Source organism: Nerophis lumbriciformis, linkage group LG02 (genome assembly GCF_033978685.3).
Source record: "Nerophis lumbriciformis linkage group LG02, RoL_Nlum_v2.1, whole genome shotgun sequence".
Taxonomy (NCBI): Eukaryota; Metazoa; Chordata; class Actinopteri; order Syngnathiformes; family Syngnathidae; genus Nerophis; species Nerophis lumbriciformis.
Window position 1 is genome coordinate 17,276,921 of NC_084549.2, and position 17,863 is coordinate 17,294,783.

Here is a 17,863-nt window from a genome sequence, read left to right on the forward strand (position 1 = left end):
GGAGAGAGAGGACAGTTGGGTTCACGGTTGTTGTTTTTTTTTTTTTCCTCCTTTCCCTCCTCAAACCGCCGTCGCATCTCGCCGAGCACTGATGGGTTGCGCGGCTGCCACCCCGATTGGAAAGATATTCACTTTTAATGGCACAATACTTTTAGAGCGAGCCAAAAAGACGTGGCGTGTGTTCTTCCGTGGCAATTTCAGCAGGATGACAAAAGGGGCCGAGCTTTTATTAAATGGCATTCAAGCAGGCAACAAAAGAGAGGCTAATGTTGGCTAGTGGCTGACTGGTGCACAAGGGTGCCAATTTATGAATTCTTTAATCAACCTGAAGGAACAATTAGATAATAAACACAGTGTCTCCACATTAAGCTTGACTACTTAGTTATTATAAAAATGTTGCATACTTTTAACTAGGTATGTCCGATAATGGCTTTTTGCCGATATCCGATATTCTCTTTAATTACCGATACCGATATCAACCGATACGGATATCAACCCATATATACAGTCGTGGAATTAACACATTATTATGCCTAATTTGGACAACCAGGTATGGTGAAGATAAGGTACTTTTAAAAAAGATTAAAGAAATAAAATAAGATAAATAAATTAAAAACATTTTCTTGAATAAAAAAGAAAGTAAAACAATATAAAAACAGTTACATAGAAACTACTAATTAATGAAAATTAGTAAAATTAACTGTTAATGGTTAGTACTATTAGTGGACCAGCAGCACGCACAATCATGTGTGCTTACGGACTGTATCCCTTGCAGACTGTATTGATATGACTTAGACTTCCTTTTTATTGTCATTCAAGTTTGAACTTTACAGCACAGATAAGAACAAATTTTTGTTACATAAGCTCATGGTAGTGCAGGATAAAAAAGCAATACGGTGCATATATAAATAAATAAATATATATAAATAATATATAAATATATATATAAAATAAATAAATATATATAAATAAATAAATAGATTACTGTACAGATAAATATATTACACTTTTTCACATGCGTCCACGTTTATGGATGTATGTTATATTGTCTTTTTTATTCCAGCGAGTTAATCCATTTTGGGGGGAGTTGAGGGGATAATTTAATTATGATGCGTTCAAGAGTCTTACGGCCTGAGGGAAGATATATATTGATATATAATGTAGGAACCAGAATATTAATAACAGAAAGAAACAACCCTTTTGTGTGAATGAGTGTGAATGGAGGAGGAAGGTTTTTTTGGGTTGGTGCACTAATTGTAAGTGTATCTTGTGTGTTTTATGTTGATTTAATAAAAAAAAAATATATATATATTAAAAAAACAAACAAAAAAAACGATACCGATACTAAAAAAAACGATACCGATAATTTCCGATATTACATTTTAACGCATTCATCTCTACTTTTAACAATATTTTGTAACGAAACACAGAACTGCTGTATAAAGAACTATAAAGCCTTAAAGCAGGGGTGTCAAACGGCCTACATGATAAGTTTGCCAAGTATAAAAATGTTCTGCTTTCTTTTTTGTTTTTAACGAAAAAAATGCTGTTCTAATTGTGTCCACTGGATGTCACAATAACAATTCTGTTAGGCAAGCAAACGGTTTATTCCGGGGCCAAGCAGGATATACACAGTAAAAGATGACTGTGGCTCCTACTCCTCGACCCACATGAAACTTAAAACCTGCCGTTTTTATGTCTTCTGCTTTGAACACATCGTCATTTGGCACCCTTACTCCCCCAAAATGTCTCTGTCAAACACGGGAAAAGTGAACTTAACCCTTTTGAATAGTTTTTACCTCCGTTTCTTACGGTTTGTTGAGTTAGCACCGGATTGATACGTGGACGTGACTAAGGAGGTATTTGATACCTCGAAGAGTTTACATGTTGTGTTTTTTGTTCAATCCCAGAAAGACTGTGACTTAAAGTTTAATCCTGGCTTTGTAGATACACTGAAACCAAGTCTAAACTCGTTGTGTTTTTGAAACTGCACCAATTTCCTCAGAATTTTCAACAAACTTGAAGAGTTTTGTCCAGAGGATTATTTGTGATTTGTACATTTTCAGAATGTGCTTATTCTATTTTTGGCCAAAGTAAAACAAAGAAAACAACCTGGAGTTGTCTTTATTATTAAGTTATCATGCCATGATTTTACCATTACGGCCCACTTGGGAATAGATTTTCCTCCATGCGGCACCTGAGCTAAAATGAGTTTGACGCCCCTGGCTTAAAGTCTTAAACAACCTTTTTGTTAATTTCGTAACAAGTGAAAATGCTCTGATTATAGGCAAAACCCCCATAAATGGTTTTAACTGGAAGCAACAATTGGAGAATATGCCATAATGCCTTTATTTCTTTCACAGAAAAGAGTAATTTTTATTATTTTTAAAGTAGGATACAGAGACCACACAAATCCACTCATCATTAGGGCAGGATTATTAAAACTAAAAGACATTGTAGAATTGCATTCTCTATTAGTGATGTTCAAAGCTAGAAATAAAGTTCTTCGGAAGGATTTACAAAAGTTATTTGTGTTCACGTCTGAAGATGAGAACCACAGAAGGCCGTATGATTTTAAACATCCAAGAGTGCGGACAAATTTGAAACAAATGTGCTTGTCTGTTGCTGGTGTGAAAGCATGGAATTCTCTAAAGAAAGACTTAAAAAGTTGCAAGAATATTTTTCAATTTAAAAAGAGTTACAAAAAGAGACAACTGGAATTATATCAAATTGATTTTTGATTTTGATTGGACGTGTCATTGTGAAAATGCTTAAACGAAAATTAAAAAGTATGTTGGAGTTGGGGTGTTGGTGGAGAGAACAGTGATAAAGTCATCTAAAATAATGTGTGTTAAAAAGGGGGCGGATAAATATAAGAATATTATTCTTCCATCTGCTCCTTTCTGATCATGGAAATGTATAAGAAACAAAAAACAATGAAAGTGTCAACTGTACGTGGCTTGTATACATGCATTTTCATGAAAGGAATACAAATAAATGATGAGGATGAGAAACACTGTTATTTCCACATTTTGAAAACAAATTGGATGATTTTTATCACAAATGTTTTACTTAAAATGAGCCATATGTAAGAATTTCATGTCAAGTCATCTTTAAATGGCCCTGATATGTCAAAAGGCAATAATAAATCATGTTCTTTTCGAATACCTCTATAACTGATAACAGTAGTTCAGCCGGGATATGCTCATTTCAATATTAGATTTACAGCCCCGAAATCTTGTTTTTATTTTAATTTTGATGTCCTGCCCTTCACCGTTTGACCAATTAAAAAGTCTGTGAGTGTGTAACATCCAGGTTGCCAGTTACGCACAGCCCTCTTTGTCTAGCTACTGCCACTGGTAAAGTTACTAAACATGTCAGATCTTAGTAAATCTAAAAGGCGTCGTTACGATTCTCAACTTATTCATGACAAAGCAAGGAACAAAACGAGGATTTGTATCGGGGATGCCTTTGAAAGTTGGAGACGCTTGAAGTCATAGAATATTTTTTTATCTAACGCCAAATTTGCTAATTTCCTCGTTGATAGGTAAGTAAGCATTTACGTGTTCTTATTACTTGTAAATTCGTATGTAAACTATATTGTCCAATACAATCTTTGATCTTGTCTAACAAAGCTAGTATGTTCGTGCAACGAATGCTTAGCATGCTAGCACATGACACATCGACATACAGGCTAACGGGGGAAATATATGCCCGTTAGCCTGTATGTCGACAGACAGGGCAAATTATCTTTTCGACAAAAAAAAAACTACGTTTTCTTTGTTTTACTTTGGACAAAAATAGAACTAGCACATTCTGGAAACGTACAAATCACAAGTAATCCTCGGGAGAAAACACTTAAAATTTGTTGAAAATTCTGAGGAAATTGGTGCAGTTTCAAAAACACAATGAGCTTAGACTTGTCCTCAGTGTATCTACAAAGCTAGAATTAAACTTTAAGTCACAGTCTTTCTGGGATTGAACAAAAAGCACAACATGTAAACTCTTCTAGGTATCAAATACCTCCTTTGTCATGTCCACGTATCAATCCGGTGCTAACTCAACAAACCGTAAGAAACGGAGGTAAAAACTATTCTAAAGGTTGAAATTCACTTTTCTGTTTGACAGAGACATTTTGGGGCTTCGAGGGTGCCAAATAACGTTGTGTTCGAAGCAGAAGACATAAAACAGCAGGTTTTAAGTTTCATGTGTGTCGAGGAGGAGGAGCCACAGTCACCCTTTACTGTGTACCTCTTGCTTAGCCCCGGTATAAACCGCTTGCTTGCCTAACAGAATTTCTATTGTGACATCCAGTGGACACATTTAGTACAACAGTTTATTTTGTTAAAAAAAAAGCAGCTCATTTTTATACTTGGCAAACCTATCATGTGGGCCGGATAAAACCTGTCCGGGCCGTACGTTTGACACCCCTGGTATAAAGTGTGGCTTGAACTTGCAAAATAGTGAGTCAACATGACTGTCAAACTAAGTCATTTACCACTGATTATTTATAACACATCACATGGATGCAAGTTGAAATAAAGTCGTTATAGACGCCATACTACTATAACTATAATAAAAGGGATCATGGATAAGTATTAAGGTGATAAATCAATATGTTGTCACCTATTTTGTCTATTTCAGTAGATTCTGGCAGAGGAGCACACACTGCAAGCCAGCACCTCACATGCACTTTGCACAGATGCATGTCACACTTATTACATTGCCAATTACACTGGCAGAAATTAGCCTTGGGCAAAGACTTATTGAAAAATCATTGACTTTTAGGTTTGTTAAGTAACTGGCAGAGGCCCTTGAGTCTTTCATTGTAGTTCAGTCTCATTTTTCAAGCTGTGAGGCGGTGAATGTGTGCGTTTGCATGTGTGTGTGTGTGTGTGTGTGTGTGTGTGTGCTCTTGTATTTCTGTACTTCTTGAGACATCAACAAGGAAAAGTACCTTCCGTATGAGGAAGTTAGGACATAAATCATGGTCCCAATACGGAAAACCATTGCATCTAATAGAATGTCTTATTTGCACCCCTGGTGATGAAATATATCAAAATTAGGGTGGTCCCCCCCCAAAAAAAACTGTGTCAGTTCTAAAAGTGCTCCTCCTATGGTCAACATATGAAATAACAAGTGTGTGTAAAATTTTTTGAAGTGCTCCCCCTCTGGCCAACATATGTAATAACAAGTGTGTGTAAGATATTGAAATTCGCCCCCTTTGGCCAAAATTAATTAAAAAAATTAAATAAATATGTGTATAGAGACATACTGTAATAACGAAGTAAATAAGGAAGATTAAAATCCAATTACAAACAAAAAATCAAAATACATGAACTAAAATCAGTCTTTTTCTCACAATGTGTCGACTTTTTTCTTATACAATTGGGAACAATTTATCATATTCTTCCTGTTTCTGTAATATTGCAATATTTTCTCGTAAAATTATTACTTTTTTATGTAAAATTACTTTTTTATGTAAAATTACTACTTTTTTATGTAAAATTACTTTTTTATGTAAAATTATTACTTTTTAATGCAAAATGGTTACATTTGTCATATACAATTCTGACTTTTATCACAATATTGCCAATCTTGTAAAATACTGACATTTTTTTGAGTAAAATTATGACTTATGTCATCATTTTGCCAAGTAAAATTCCGATTATTATAATATTGCCAAACTTTTAAAGTTTTCTTATAAAATTGTGACTTTTGTCGGGTAAAATTACGACTCTTTTCATAAAATTGCCAAAATGTTAAGCTTTTCTTGTAAAACTGCGACTGTGAGAGTAAAATTCCAACTTTTATCATAACATTGCACAAATGTTCAGTTTTTCTCATAACATTTTGACTTGTGTCAAGTAAAATCACGACTTTTATTATAAAAATGCCAAAATTCTAAGTTTTACTTGTGAAATTGTGACCTTTTTCTTGTGAAATTCCAACTAATTTTTCACAAGCTTTTTTATATTTACATAGTATGTATATATTATTAATGTATGTAAATACAAATCTTTATATATCTAGAAAGGGTGGTCCTAAAGAGGTAGGCATTATTCGGTGGTCTCAAGAAGGTAACAAATACAAGAGTGTGTGTTTGTGTGTTTGTGTGTATGTGTGTACTGTGTACGTGTGTGTGTGTCATGGAAAATAAAATATATTCTCCTATATTAGTAGCTCACAATGTGATGCATTATGACATTCAAAAAAAAAAAAACGGTATATCAAGCAGACTTATTTACCTTTCGTATCCTGCAAAATGAAACAGGTTTGACTGGTGTGTGTTTTCGTTGAATATGTTTAAGCCTGGTGGGAAAACTCATTGGAATGGAGTGTGTAGACTATTAGTGTGGTTCCGTGTGTCTGCAGGGGCTCTGACTGATAATGGAGTGTGAAATTAATCTCCAAAGGGAGGCGGAGGCAGGGCGGGAAAACTGGGAAAAGTGTAGTTTTTTTAATTCAGGGTCAAGAAAGGGTGGGATCAAAAAAATGTACGTAGTTTTTTAGCAATACATCTCACACAGTTACTTTTCTAGTTGGTTTTCTACACCAAAATTAATCTATTTATTCTTCAACTTAAACTGTTTCTTCTTCTCCAGATTTTGGCGAGCTCTACCTTCCACATTTTTCACCCGATTCAAACCGTTCCAACTTCAAACTGTTCAGCCTATTCGGGAATCGCGGGCTTTCCCTTGACAAATTCCAAAAATTCCCAGATTTCTCAGAATTCACGGTTTTCTGGGACATTTTTCCCATTCAAAATGAATTGGCCATTTTTCAAACTTCCACATTCTTCCACCGATTCAAACCATTCCACCTTCAACACATTCAACTCATCCTGGACATTCAAACTACCATTTTTCCACATTGAACAAATTTCCAGGAATTACCGTTTTTTTTCTTTTACATTTTTCAACCCAGTTCAACCGTTTCACCGTCAAAATACTCCTCATATTCAGGACAAAAACCAAGTTATTCCCGGTTTTCCCGAAATTCCAGTAATTTCTCAATTAAAAACGGTTACACATTCAACATTTCTTGAGCGATTGAAACAATTCCAACACCAACCAATTCAGGACATTCATGCTATTAATCTTGTTTTTTTTAAATCCCGCTTTTCCGAAAATTCAAAAATTTTCAGGAAGTTCCCATTGAAATTAATGGGACATTTTTCCAAGTTGCACAGTTCCCACATTTTTCCAACCTATATAAACCATTCCAACATCAACACATTCCACTCAGCCTGGACATTAGAACTAAAATGTTTCCACATTCAACACATTTCCAGGAATTCCCGTTTTTTTGGTAACCTATTTCCACCCTTCTTAAGTTTGACTCCTCCTTTCACATTTTTCAACCCATTTCAACTGTTCCACAGTCAAAACACTCAAATTCAGGACAAAAACCAAGTCGGTTAGGCAACGAGAAAAATTCCCAGTTTTCCCGAAATTCCGGGAATTTCTCAATTAAAAACTGTTACCAACTCAACATTTCTTGACCCATTTAAACAATTCCAACACCAACCAATTCAGCTCATTCAGGACATTCATGCTCCTAATCATTTTCAAAAAAAATCCCGCTTTTCACAAAATTCCCAAATTTCCAGGAAGTTCCCATTGAAATGAATGGGACATTTTTCCAAGTTGCACAATTCCCACATTTTTCAACCCATTCAAACCATTCCAACAACATATTCCACTCATCCTGGACATTAGAACTACCATGTTTCCACATTCAACAAATTTCCAGGAATTCACGTTTTTTTGGTAACCTATTTCCACCCTTCTTAAGTTCGACTACTCCTTTCACATTTTTTAACCCATTTCAACCGTTCCACAGTCAAAACACTCCTCATATTCAGGAAAAAAAACAAGTTGGTCAAGGAACTAAAAAAATTCCTGGTTTTCTCGAAATTCCAGGAATTTCCCAATTAAAAACTGTTACCAATTCAACATTTCTTGACCGATTGAAACAATTACAACACCAACCAATTCAGCTCATTCAGGACATTCATGCTCCTAATCATTTTTAAAAAAAATCCTGCTTTTTCCAAAATTCCCAAATTTCCAGGAAGTTCCCATTGAAATGAATGGGACATTTTTCCAAATTGCACAATTCCCACATTTTTCAACATATTCAAACCATTCCAACATCAACACATTCCACTCAGCCTGGACATTCAAACTACCATTTTTCCACATTCAACAAATTTCCAAGAATTCCCGTTTTTTGGTAACCTTTTTTTAACCCTTCTTAAGTTCAACTACCGTATTTTTCGGACTATAAGTCACAGTTTTTTTCATAGTTTGGCCGGGCTCCAGTGCGACTTATATATGTTTTTTTCCTTCTTTATTATGCATTTTCGGCAGGTGCGACTTATACTCCGGTGCGACTTATACTCCGAAAAATACGGTACTTCCTTCACATTTTTCAACCCATTTCAACCGTTCCACCGTCAAAACACTCCTCATTTATAGGACAAAAACAAGTTGGTTAAGGAACTAGAACAATTCAGGTAGGTAGGTAGGTCTTTATTGTCATTGCAGAAGTACAACGAAACTTTGTTTTCAGCAAACTTTGTTTTCAGCACAAACCCGTTCCCGGTTTTCCTGAAATTCCAGGAATTTCTCAATTAAAAACTGTTACCAATTCAACATTTCTTGATCTATTTAAACAATTCCAACACCAACCAATTCAGCTCATTCAGGAAATTCATGCTCCAAAACGTTTTCAAAAAAATCCCACTTTTCCCAAAATTCCCAAATTTCCAAGAAGTTCCCATTGAAATCAATGGGACATTTTTCCAAGTTGCACAATTCCCACATTTTTCAACCTATTCAAACCTTTCCAACATCAACACATTCCACTCATCCTGGACATAGAAACTAACACTTTCCCAAGGTCCCAACCAAATTCCGGTTTCCCTGGAAATTCAAACTTCAACATTCAAACCATTCCGACATTGAAACTACTTCAGCATTTCAACGATTTCAACATTTAAACCATTTCTACATTCATCCTACGTTCCATTAGCATTTCAGTTCAGCATCAGCTTTTCAACATTCAAACCCTTCCAACATTCAAACTATTCTTACATTCATACTACATTATGTCAGCATTTCACTTCATCTTCAGCATTGGAGCATTCACACGCAATTCTTTCAGGAGTTGCCTCTTCTAGTTGTCATTGGTAGTTATCTGAATGTTGTGTATTTAAAAAAAGTGGTTGTTAAGGCAGGGGGAATGAAGTATTGACATAAATACTGCTTAACAATCCTCACCATTGATTGATTGATTGATTGAGACTTTTATTAGTAGGTTGCACAGTGAAGTACATATTCCGTACAATTGACCACTAAATGGTAACACCCGAATACGTTTTTCAACTTGTTTAAGTCGGGGTCCACTTAAATTGATTCATGATACAGATATATACTATCATATATACTATCATCATAATACAGTCATCACACAAGATAATCATCAGGGTGTATACATTGAATTATTTACATTATTTACAATTCGGGGTGTGGGGGGGGGGGGGGGGGGGGGGGGGGTTTAGGTGCGGTTGTTATCATCAGTCATCAACAATTGAGAACAGAAATGGATATTGAAAGAGTGTAGGTCTGACTTGGTAGGATATGTACAGCAAGTAGTGGACATAGAGAGAGAGAGAGAGATCAGAAGGCATAAGAAAAATATCTGCATTTGATTGTTTACATTTGATTATTAACAACAATCCGCGGAGGGTGTTAGTTTAGGGTTGAAGTTGCCTGGAGGTGTACTTTTATTGCGGTTTTGAAGGAGGATAGAGATGCCCTTTCTTTTATACCTGTTGGGAGCGCATTCCACATTGATGTGGCATAGAAAGAGAATGAGTTAAGACCTTTGTTAGATCGGAATCTGGGTTTAACATGGTTAGTAGAGCTCCCCCTGGTGTTGTGGTTATGGCGGTCATTAAGGAAGTAGTTTGACATGTACTTCGGTATCAGGGAGGTGTAGCGGATTTTATAGACTAGGCTCATTGCAAGTTGTTTTACTCTGTCCTCCACCCTGAGCCAGCCCACTTTGGAGAAGTGGGTAGGAGTGAGGTGGGATCTGGGGTGGAGGTCTAGAAGTAATCTGACTAGCTTGTTCTGGGATGTTTGGAGTCTAGATTTAAGTTGATTTGGAGGTGCTAGGGTACCAGGAGGTGCATGCGTAATCGAAAAAGGGTTGAACGAGAGTTCCCGCCAGAATCTTCATGGTGCTTTTGTTGACCAGAGAGGAGATTCTATAGAGAAATCTCGTTGGTTGGTTGATCAAGCAGGGTGGAACACAGGCCAAAGCTCATTCAATGACTTTAATTCTCTGTATGTTTTGCATTTATTTTGTTCGGCTTGAAGGTTATTTATATACAGCAATTATTCAATTAAAATGGGAATGGTTTTTTTCTTCGTGTTCCCGTCTTTGTGTAGGTAGACAGGGTGCATCTTGATGAATTAGAACATCATGCAAAAGTTAATTTATTTCTGGACCTCACAAAGCCTTTGCAGTTAATTTTCTGATTTGCGTGCGGCACCAGCTCACACCAAACTTTCCTCAATGTTCAAATTTCATTAAGGTAACAAAGTTGTGGGTTTTAATAGCTGTAAGCTGTAATCATAAAAAATGACTAAGACATTAAGAAATGAATTATTTGAAGTACCGGTAGTCCTGCCCGTGTCTAGAATCAGGTGTGTCAAACTTGTTTTCATTTAGAGCCACATCGCAGTTATGACTGTCCTCAGAGGGCCATTTGTAAGATTGAATATTTATCAATTTTAATGTATAACCGCCTTATAATATTATTACTTTTTTTTCCATGAACACATTGACGGACAAATAGAACAGTTTGTATTTTGAAGCACATTTCTCTATAAGAAGCAATGTAAACATGAATAATTGGTTGCAGCCTCCACAAAAGTGTAAAAGTTTGTACACTTTGAAGACAATATAAAACACTATCCAGTCTTGTATATTTATATTTGTATATTTACCTTTAATATTCTTGGCGCGCAGTGGTAGAGAGTGGGAGGATGGGAGGTTGCAGTGTCGGCAACACTGTGGATACTTTATGAAATTGATTAGTGCCCAGGAGCAGGGGAGTGTCCCGAACACTAATCAGAGGCAGGTGAAACTAATCAGCATCCATGGTAACCAAAACACAAACCCAGGAGTGCTGAAAACAGAACTGAGGGAGTCAAACTACCTGAACAAAACATGATCCGGGCAACGGATCCTAACACTAATTCAAATATTGTGTTGACTTTGTTGACCCCGTCAAAAAGAAATGATGGTTGAGACATGTGATCAGTATTGCAAGTCTTAATATTCGAAATTCAAATGCTTGTCTCAAAATTTCCCTGTGTTTGGAAGAGTCTTGCCATGCATTTGTCCATAAAAATGTAGACAGGTGTGCGTTCCTTGGTCAACTTTTTCATTTGGACTCTTTCCCGGAAAGAAAATGAATGAAAATTGTTGAGCTGGAGCACAAACAGGAAATTGTTTTTGGTCTGAGATGTTGACGAAATGGAAGTTTTGCAGCGCTACAATACCACAAAATTGCTTTGTCTTTGTCACCGGTAAGTTGTTGGAAAGAAAACTTCTATAGACCAACAATAAATGCTCAAGGACAACCTTTTCCAGAGTTCGGGTCAGAAACAGGTCCTTGGTCAGCTTTTGATTGGGTCGTTGTCAGTATAAATGCTCTAAAGTCTCGTTTATCATCCAGCAGGGCTTTTAAATTCATGTCTATACTCTATTCCTAATTATACATTTATATGTGGATTTCATGGCCCTGCGTGATACTGATACATTATAATAGTGCTGTCAAATGATTATTACATTTTGGAATTTGGATTAATCATTATTAACAACAGGTGATTACTCCCTTGCATAATTGTAATTAGCTTAAGAAAAGACCCCAATATACAGTACAGGCCAAAAGTTTGGACACACCTTCTCATTCAATGCATTTTCTTTATTTTCATGACTATTTTCATGATATTGTCACTGAAGGCATCAAAACTATGAATGAACACATGTGGAGTTATGTACTTAACAAAAAAAAGGTGAAAAAACTGAAAACATGTTTTACATTCTCGTTTCTTCAAAATAGACATCCTTTGCTCTCATTACTGTTTTGCACACTCTTGGCATTCTCTCGATGAGCTTCAAAAGGTAGTCACCTGAAATGTTTTTTTTATTTCAAAGGTGTCATAGTTTTGATGCCTTTGCCAATCTACAATGTATATAGTCACGGAAATAAAGAAAACGCATTGAAAGGAGAGGGTGTGTCCAAAACTTTGGCCTGTAATATATGTATACAAATTACATTTTACTGTCAGGATGTCATTGAGGAATGTTATTAAACGTTTTACACATATGCATGTCGTTTATTTGCACAAAACTTGGTAACAGTTTTGTCTAAAGTTTTTACATGATTTATTTTGGAGTGACATTTGCCATCGTGCGCACCAGTCAGAGTCTCCTTACTAAAGTTGTACTGACATATGCATTGATCTGACCACTGACCGTATAGTTGTTAAGGTAAAAAAAAGCTTATACCAGGGGTGTCAAACTCATTTTAGATCGGGGGTCTCATGGAGAAAAATCTACTCCCAAATTCACGGCACGATAACTTAAAAATAAAGACAACTTCAGATTGTTTTTTTTGTTTAAAAATAGAACAAGCACATTCTGAAATTGTACAAATCATAATGTTGTTGTTGTTGTTGTTTTTTACACTTACATGTTGCGGTTAACAGTATTCTCTCTTTATTTGTCGTTATTTATATTTTCTGAATAAATGATGTGATAATGTTCATCAGTCAACTCATTGGTGTTTATTTTCAATCTATCAAGATAAAAAAAATATATCAAAATCAAATCACAGTATGTTATTTATGTAGTTTGATCATTTTTCTCGACTGATGTTAACACAGTGGTTCTTTAAAAAAAAAGACAAAAGTTATATGTTTTTTTTACTGGTGCACAAAATGAACCGTGCATGAACATCACCTTCTTCAAAGAACAAAACCAACACGGTGCATGAACTCACAACAAATTACACACCTGCAAATTAGAGGGAACATTGTTTGGGGGTATCCACAATACGCCGATAGGGAGAAGTTTTTATTTACACGATGAGTCGGGTGTGTCTTGATCTCCGCGGCGGACCCCTGAGGCCGACTCACCAAACCCCTAGGTTTTGATCGAACCCAGGTTAAGAACCACTGTACTAACATCTTGTGGTTTATTTTGTATATATGTAGCATCATCTACAAAGATACAAAAAATTGCTATTGCGACATCCAGTGGACACATTTAGAACAGCAGTTTCATTCAAAAATTAATTCATTTTTATAAGTTAAAGTTAAAGTACTCATGATTGTCACACACACACTAGGTGTGGCGAAATGATTCTCTGCATTTGACCCATCCCCTTTGATCACCCCCTGGGATGTGAGGGGAGCAGTGAGCAGTGGCGGTGGCCGCGCCCGGGAATCATTTTTTGGTGATTTAACCGCCAATTCCAACCCTTGATGCTGAGTGCCAAGCAGGGAGGTAATGGGTCCCATTTTTATAGTCTTTGGTATGACTACTTAGCAAACTCATTCCAGGGAGGTAAGAGGAGCAGTGAGCAGCAGCGGTGGCCGCGCCCGGGAATCATTTTTGGTGATTTAATCCCCAATCCCAACCCTTGATGCCGAGTGCCAAGCAGGGAGGTAATGGGTCCCATTTTTATAGTCTTTTGTATGACTAATTAGCAAAGTCATCCCGCGGGCCGGATAAAACCTCTTCACGGGCCTGATCCGGCCCTCGGGCCGTACGTTTGACACCCCTGGCTTATACGGTCAAAATAAATTGCATGATTAATAAAAGTGATTACATGAGTAATGCGATAAGATTTTGTGATTAGCCAATAAGCGGTAGAAAAGGAATGGATGGATGGATGAGTTAGCTCGTTAATTCCATAGTATTTTAGGTTAACAGAGAGGAACCCAATTTTTTTCAATTTTGGTCAACCAAACATTTCTAGGTCAAAACAAGCTGCATTATTAGTGTTAAACTACGGTTTTTCCCCCCTTCAGGGTACGGGCCGTTACGCCATCTACATAGCAAACTACGCCAGCGGCACTGTGGGCCCACACGCACTTTTAGAGATGGACGAGGCGGCGAGTGACCTCTCGCAAGGCGTCATCGCCCTCTCCAACGTGGCCGAACAGGCGGGAGTCAACAAGTTCACAGGTGGGTCAGTGTGTGTGTGTGTGTGTGTGTGTGTGTGTGTGTGATAAAGACCTTTCGGATCATCCGGTCGCCAGGCGTGATTTACACAGACGTGTGCACAGGAGCGTGTGCTTGTTGTACCCATAAACGGTAGAAATATTGAAGTGGTGCCAGGCGGGAAGACAAAAAAAAAAAAAAAACCCTGTGAAGTTGTGATTAATTGTAGAGGTGAATTGTCAGTAGGCTCTTCGTCAGCTGTTTGCTCCAGTCAAAGTCACAAGAGGTGAAGGGGAAGGGAGACTCGTACAAACTAAGCTGTTAATGTACCAGAAAGGAGGTGATGTTGAAATGTTCAGTTCAGTTCAGTTTCAGTTTATTTCCAACATGCATACGATACAATGTAATGCATCACACAATTCCAGTTGTTTCATTGCAGGACGTCCGAAAAGGAGTAGGAAGAAGCAGAGCTTATTTAATCCTACCCCTTTTCCTACCATAGCAAGTGTTAGTTTTTTTTTTTTTTTAATGCATTCTAACTCGTTAATAAAAGTCAAAAGGAGCCATGACGTTGGTGTGTCTACTGATTCTTTTCCACCCATAAAACCCAATAAATCACCAACATTCAATACAAAAATAATCTTTGTCTCAATTAAAAATAGAAAAAAGAGTTAATCAAAAAAGATGTTCATCATAATTATTGTTCTGTTTACTTTGTGAACACTTGTAGTTTGGACAGTGTCTTAAACTTTGTGCTTGGTTTGATTTCTTTAGTTAATCCATTCCATACTGATATGCTAAAGGTTTTAAGTGTTGTACGAGCATACAAATGTTTTAAATTAGATTTTCCTCTAATGTTATATATCTCCTCTTTTGTTGAGAAGAATTGTTGTACATTCTTGGGTAGCAGGTTATAGTTTGCTTTGTACATAATTTTAGTTGTTTGCAAATGCACCAAATTGTTGAATTTCAATAATAAAGGGTTTGTATGTTCTCTATATCCAACATTATTTATTATTCTATATGTTCTTTTTTATAACACAGTTAGTGAGTGAAGCGCACATTTGTAGTTGTTTCCTATATTTCTGCACAATAACTCAGATATGGTAACACTAGCGAGCAGTAAAGAATATGAAGAGAAATTTGTTTTAGAAATCTATAAAAAAAAACCCTGCTTACTCTGCCTCTTGCCTCGTCTGCTTGTAGCGGCTGTTACGGGAATTACCGTAATAACCCGTATATCCCTCAAAAGCGCGGAGTCCAACCATTGGAATAGTCATGTTCAAGACTTATGGTAATTTGAAAAATGCATTATTGTATTGGCGGTTCCAGTTTCGATGGTAACAGTTTGAAAAAAATTATTTGGAGAGGTCCGGCGGGCCGGTTTGAGAAGTTTAACTGGCCGCATATGGCCCGCGGGCCATCATTTGTCCACATCTGGATTTGACATACCAAAACACACATTAATGTCTCCAAAACAATACATAGTAGAGCACATATTTATTGTTTTCATTGGTTTAACCCTTCAAAATCGTTTTTAATCGTATTTATTTTTATATTGTTTTTATATTGGTTTTATATTTATTTATTTTGTTTTTTTCAGTCATTGGTGGAGCTAAGGATAATATTTGCATCTTGTTTTTAATATTTTTGTGCAGCACTTTGGAAACATTTTTGTTGTTTATAAATGTGCTATATAAATAAAGTGGATTGGATTACGTCATAGCATTGATTCTGATAAACGATACAAGGCAGTCCAAAAAAAAGACAAGTCGTCTTACATTTTGGGTTGACAGTTTTTTTGCATGCAAACTAAACCACTTTTCTCCAAGCAAGTCCGAGCTTTTCTTCCTGTCACTCACATTAGGGGGGTGAGCATACTTGCCAACCTTGAGACCTCCAAATTTGTCCCGGAAGAGTTAGTGCTGCAAGGGATTCTGGGTATTTGTTCTGTTGTGTTTATGTTGTGTTACGGTGCAGATGTTTTCCCGAAATGTGTTTGTCATTCTTGTTTAGTGTGGGTTCACAGTGTGGCGCATATTTGTAACAGTGTTATTTTTGTTTATACGGCCACCCTCAGTGTGACCTGTATGACTGTTGATCAAGTATGCCTTGCAGTCACTCGTGTGTAAACCACATATATTTTGTGACTGGGTTGGCACGCTGTTTGAATGGAGGAAAAGCGGACGTGACGACAGGTTGTAGAGGACGCTAAAGACAGTGTCTGTAAGGCACGCCCCCAGGTGGAAATTCGGGAGAATGGTTGCCTCGGGAGATTTTCGGGTGGGGCACTGAAATTCGGGAGTCTCCCGGGAAAATCGGGAGGGTTGGCAAGTATGGGGGTGAGTCCCACTTGGTGTTAGGTGGCTAACCTTCAACAAAATTCCCTTATTTTCTAAAGTGCCGCCAATACTTGACAAATCTCTTATTTGAATAAACAGCCCGCATGTAATGGATACTTGCATGACAGCACAATAAATGACTATGCGAACCATTTCCCCACCGCGCTATTTTATAGTGAGCTGTGGTTAAAAAGTCCTTAAAATCCATCCAAGTAAGTTTTTGGCAAAGGTCTGTAAACAAATCCATCTCCATCACATTGGTTTTTACACACAGGATGTCATCAGAGCCGAGCCAAAACAGCAGTGAATGATGTATAGCGCACAACACTAGATGGCTTTTTTTTTTTTTTTTTATCACACTGTTTTTTGGATGGTACAGTCGGGGGAAGTTGTGTATCAAAATGGCAGTGCAGCCGCTTCCCTAACATCACTGCAAAAAAAACAACCTGCTTTATTCTTGAATGCAAAAGCATATTTGGACTCGTCCACATTTAAGAATTGCCCTTCTCTTGTATCCATCTGCTCTCTGTGCAGGGGGTCGAGGTGTGGTGGTGGGACCCATTGTCAGCCAGACCTTCTCCGATGTGTTTTGCGACAACGAGTACGGGCCGAACTTCCTCTTCAGGAACAACGGAGATGGGACTTTCACTGACGTGGCGCAGCAGGCCGGTAAGATCCTGACAGAACAGCAATAAAAAAAAAACGGTATCTTCTGTCGGTTTCAGCGCGTAAATAAATGCAAGTGTCACGGCCATCCTTCCTCTTTGTGTGTGGATCTCAAATCTATTAGTATGCAAATAAGTCAACTGATGTATGTAAGATGTCAGTTCCTGTGCACTGCTGGCTTCGGGTTTTTTATGAGGCACTTGTGGAAGTTATGTAGTAAACTGGGATTGGCTACAAAACTAGTTTTGATAGCTCCAAACAGGACGTTTTAGCACGGTCCCAAAAGGTCATATAGGTAAATACTAGCTTTGGTGTTCAGAGATTTGTCACCGCTGTCACTTTCACAATGTCCAATAAAAAGTATATACAGTGGTAGCAAATAAGGATGGGCGATATGGCTTAAAATCGATATTTTGCGATATATATTGTAGCGATTACTGCCATAACTATATACATATAAATATGTATATGTATATATATACAGTACAGGGCAAAAGTTTGGACACACCTTCTCATTAAATGCGTTTTCTTTATTTTCATGACTATTTACATTGTAGATTGTCACTGAAGGCATCAAAACTATGAATGAATACATGTGGAGT

The 17,863-nt window shown here is 37.0% G+C and overlaps 1 protein-coding gene across 1 annotated transcript in view; it reads left to right on the plus strand.

The window, feature by feature from the left end:
• The window catches only part of crtac1b (cartilage acidic protein 1b), an 86,192-nt gene that overhangs the window by 28,932 nt on the left and 39,397 nt on the right, over positions 1-17,863 (plus strand). Inside the window, exons 5-6 of the mRNA XM_061949300.1 lie at positions 14,121-14,277; positions 17,130-17,264. Coding sequence (XP_061805284.1) covers positions 14,121-14,277; positions 17,130-17,264 — 292 coding nt within the window. The remainder of the gene's footprint in view (positions 1-14,120; positions 14,278-17,129; positions 17,265-17,863) is intronic.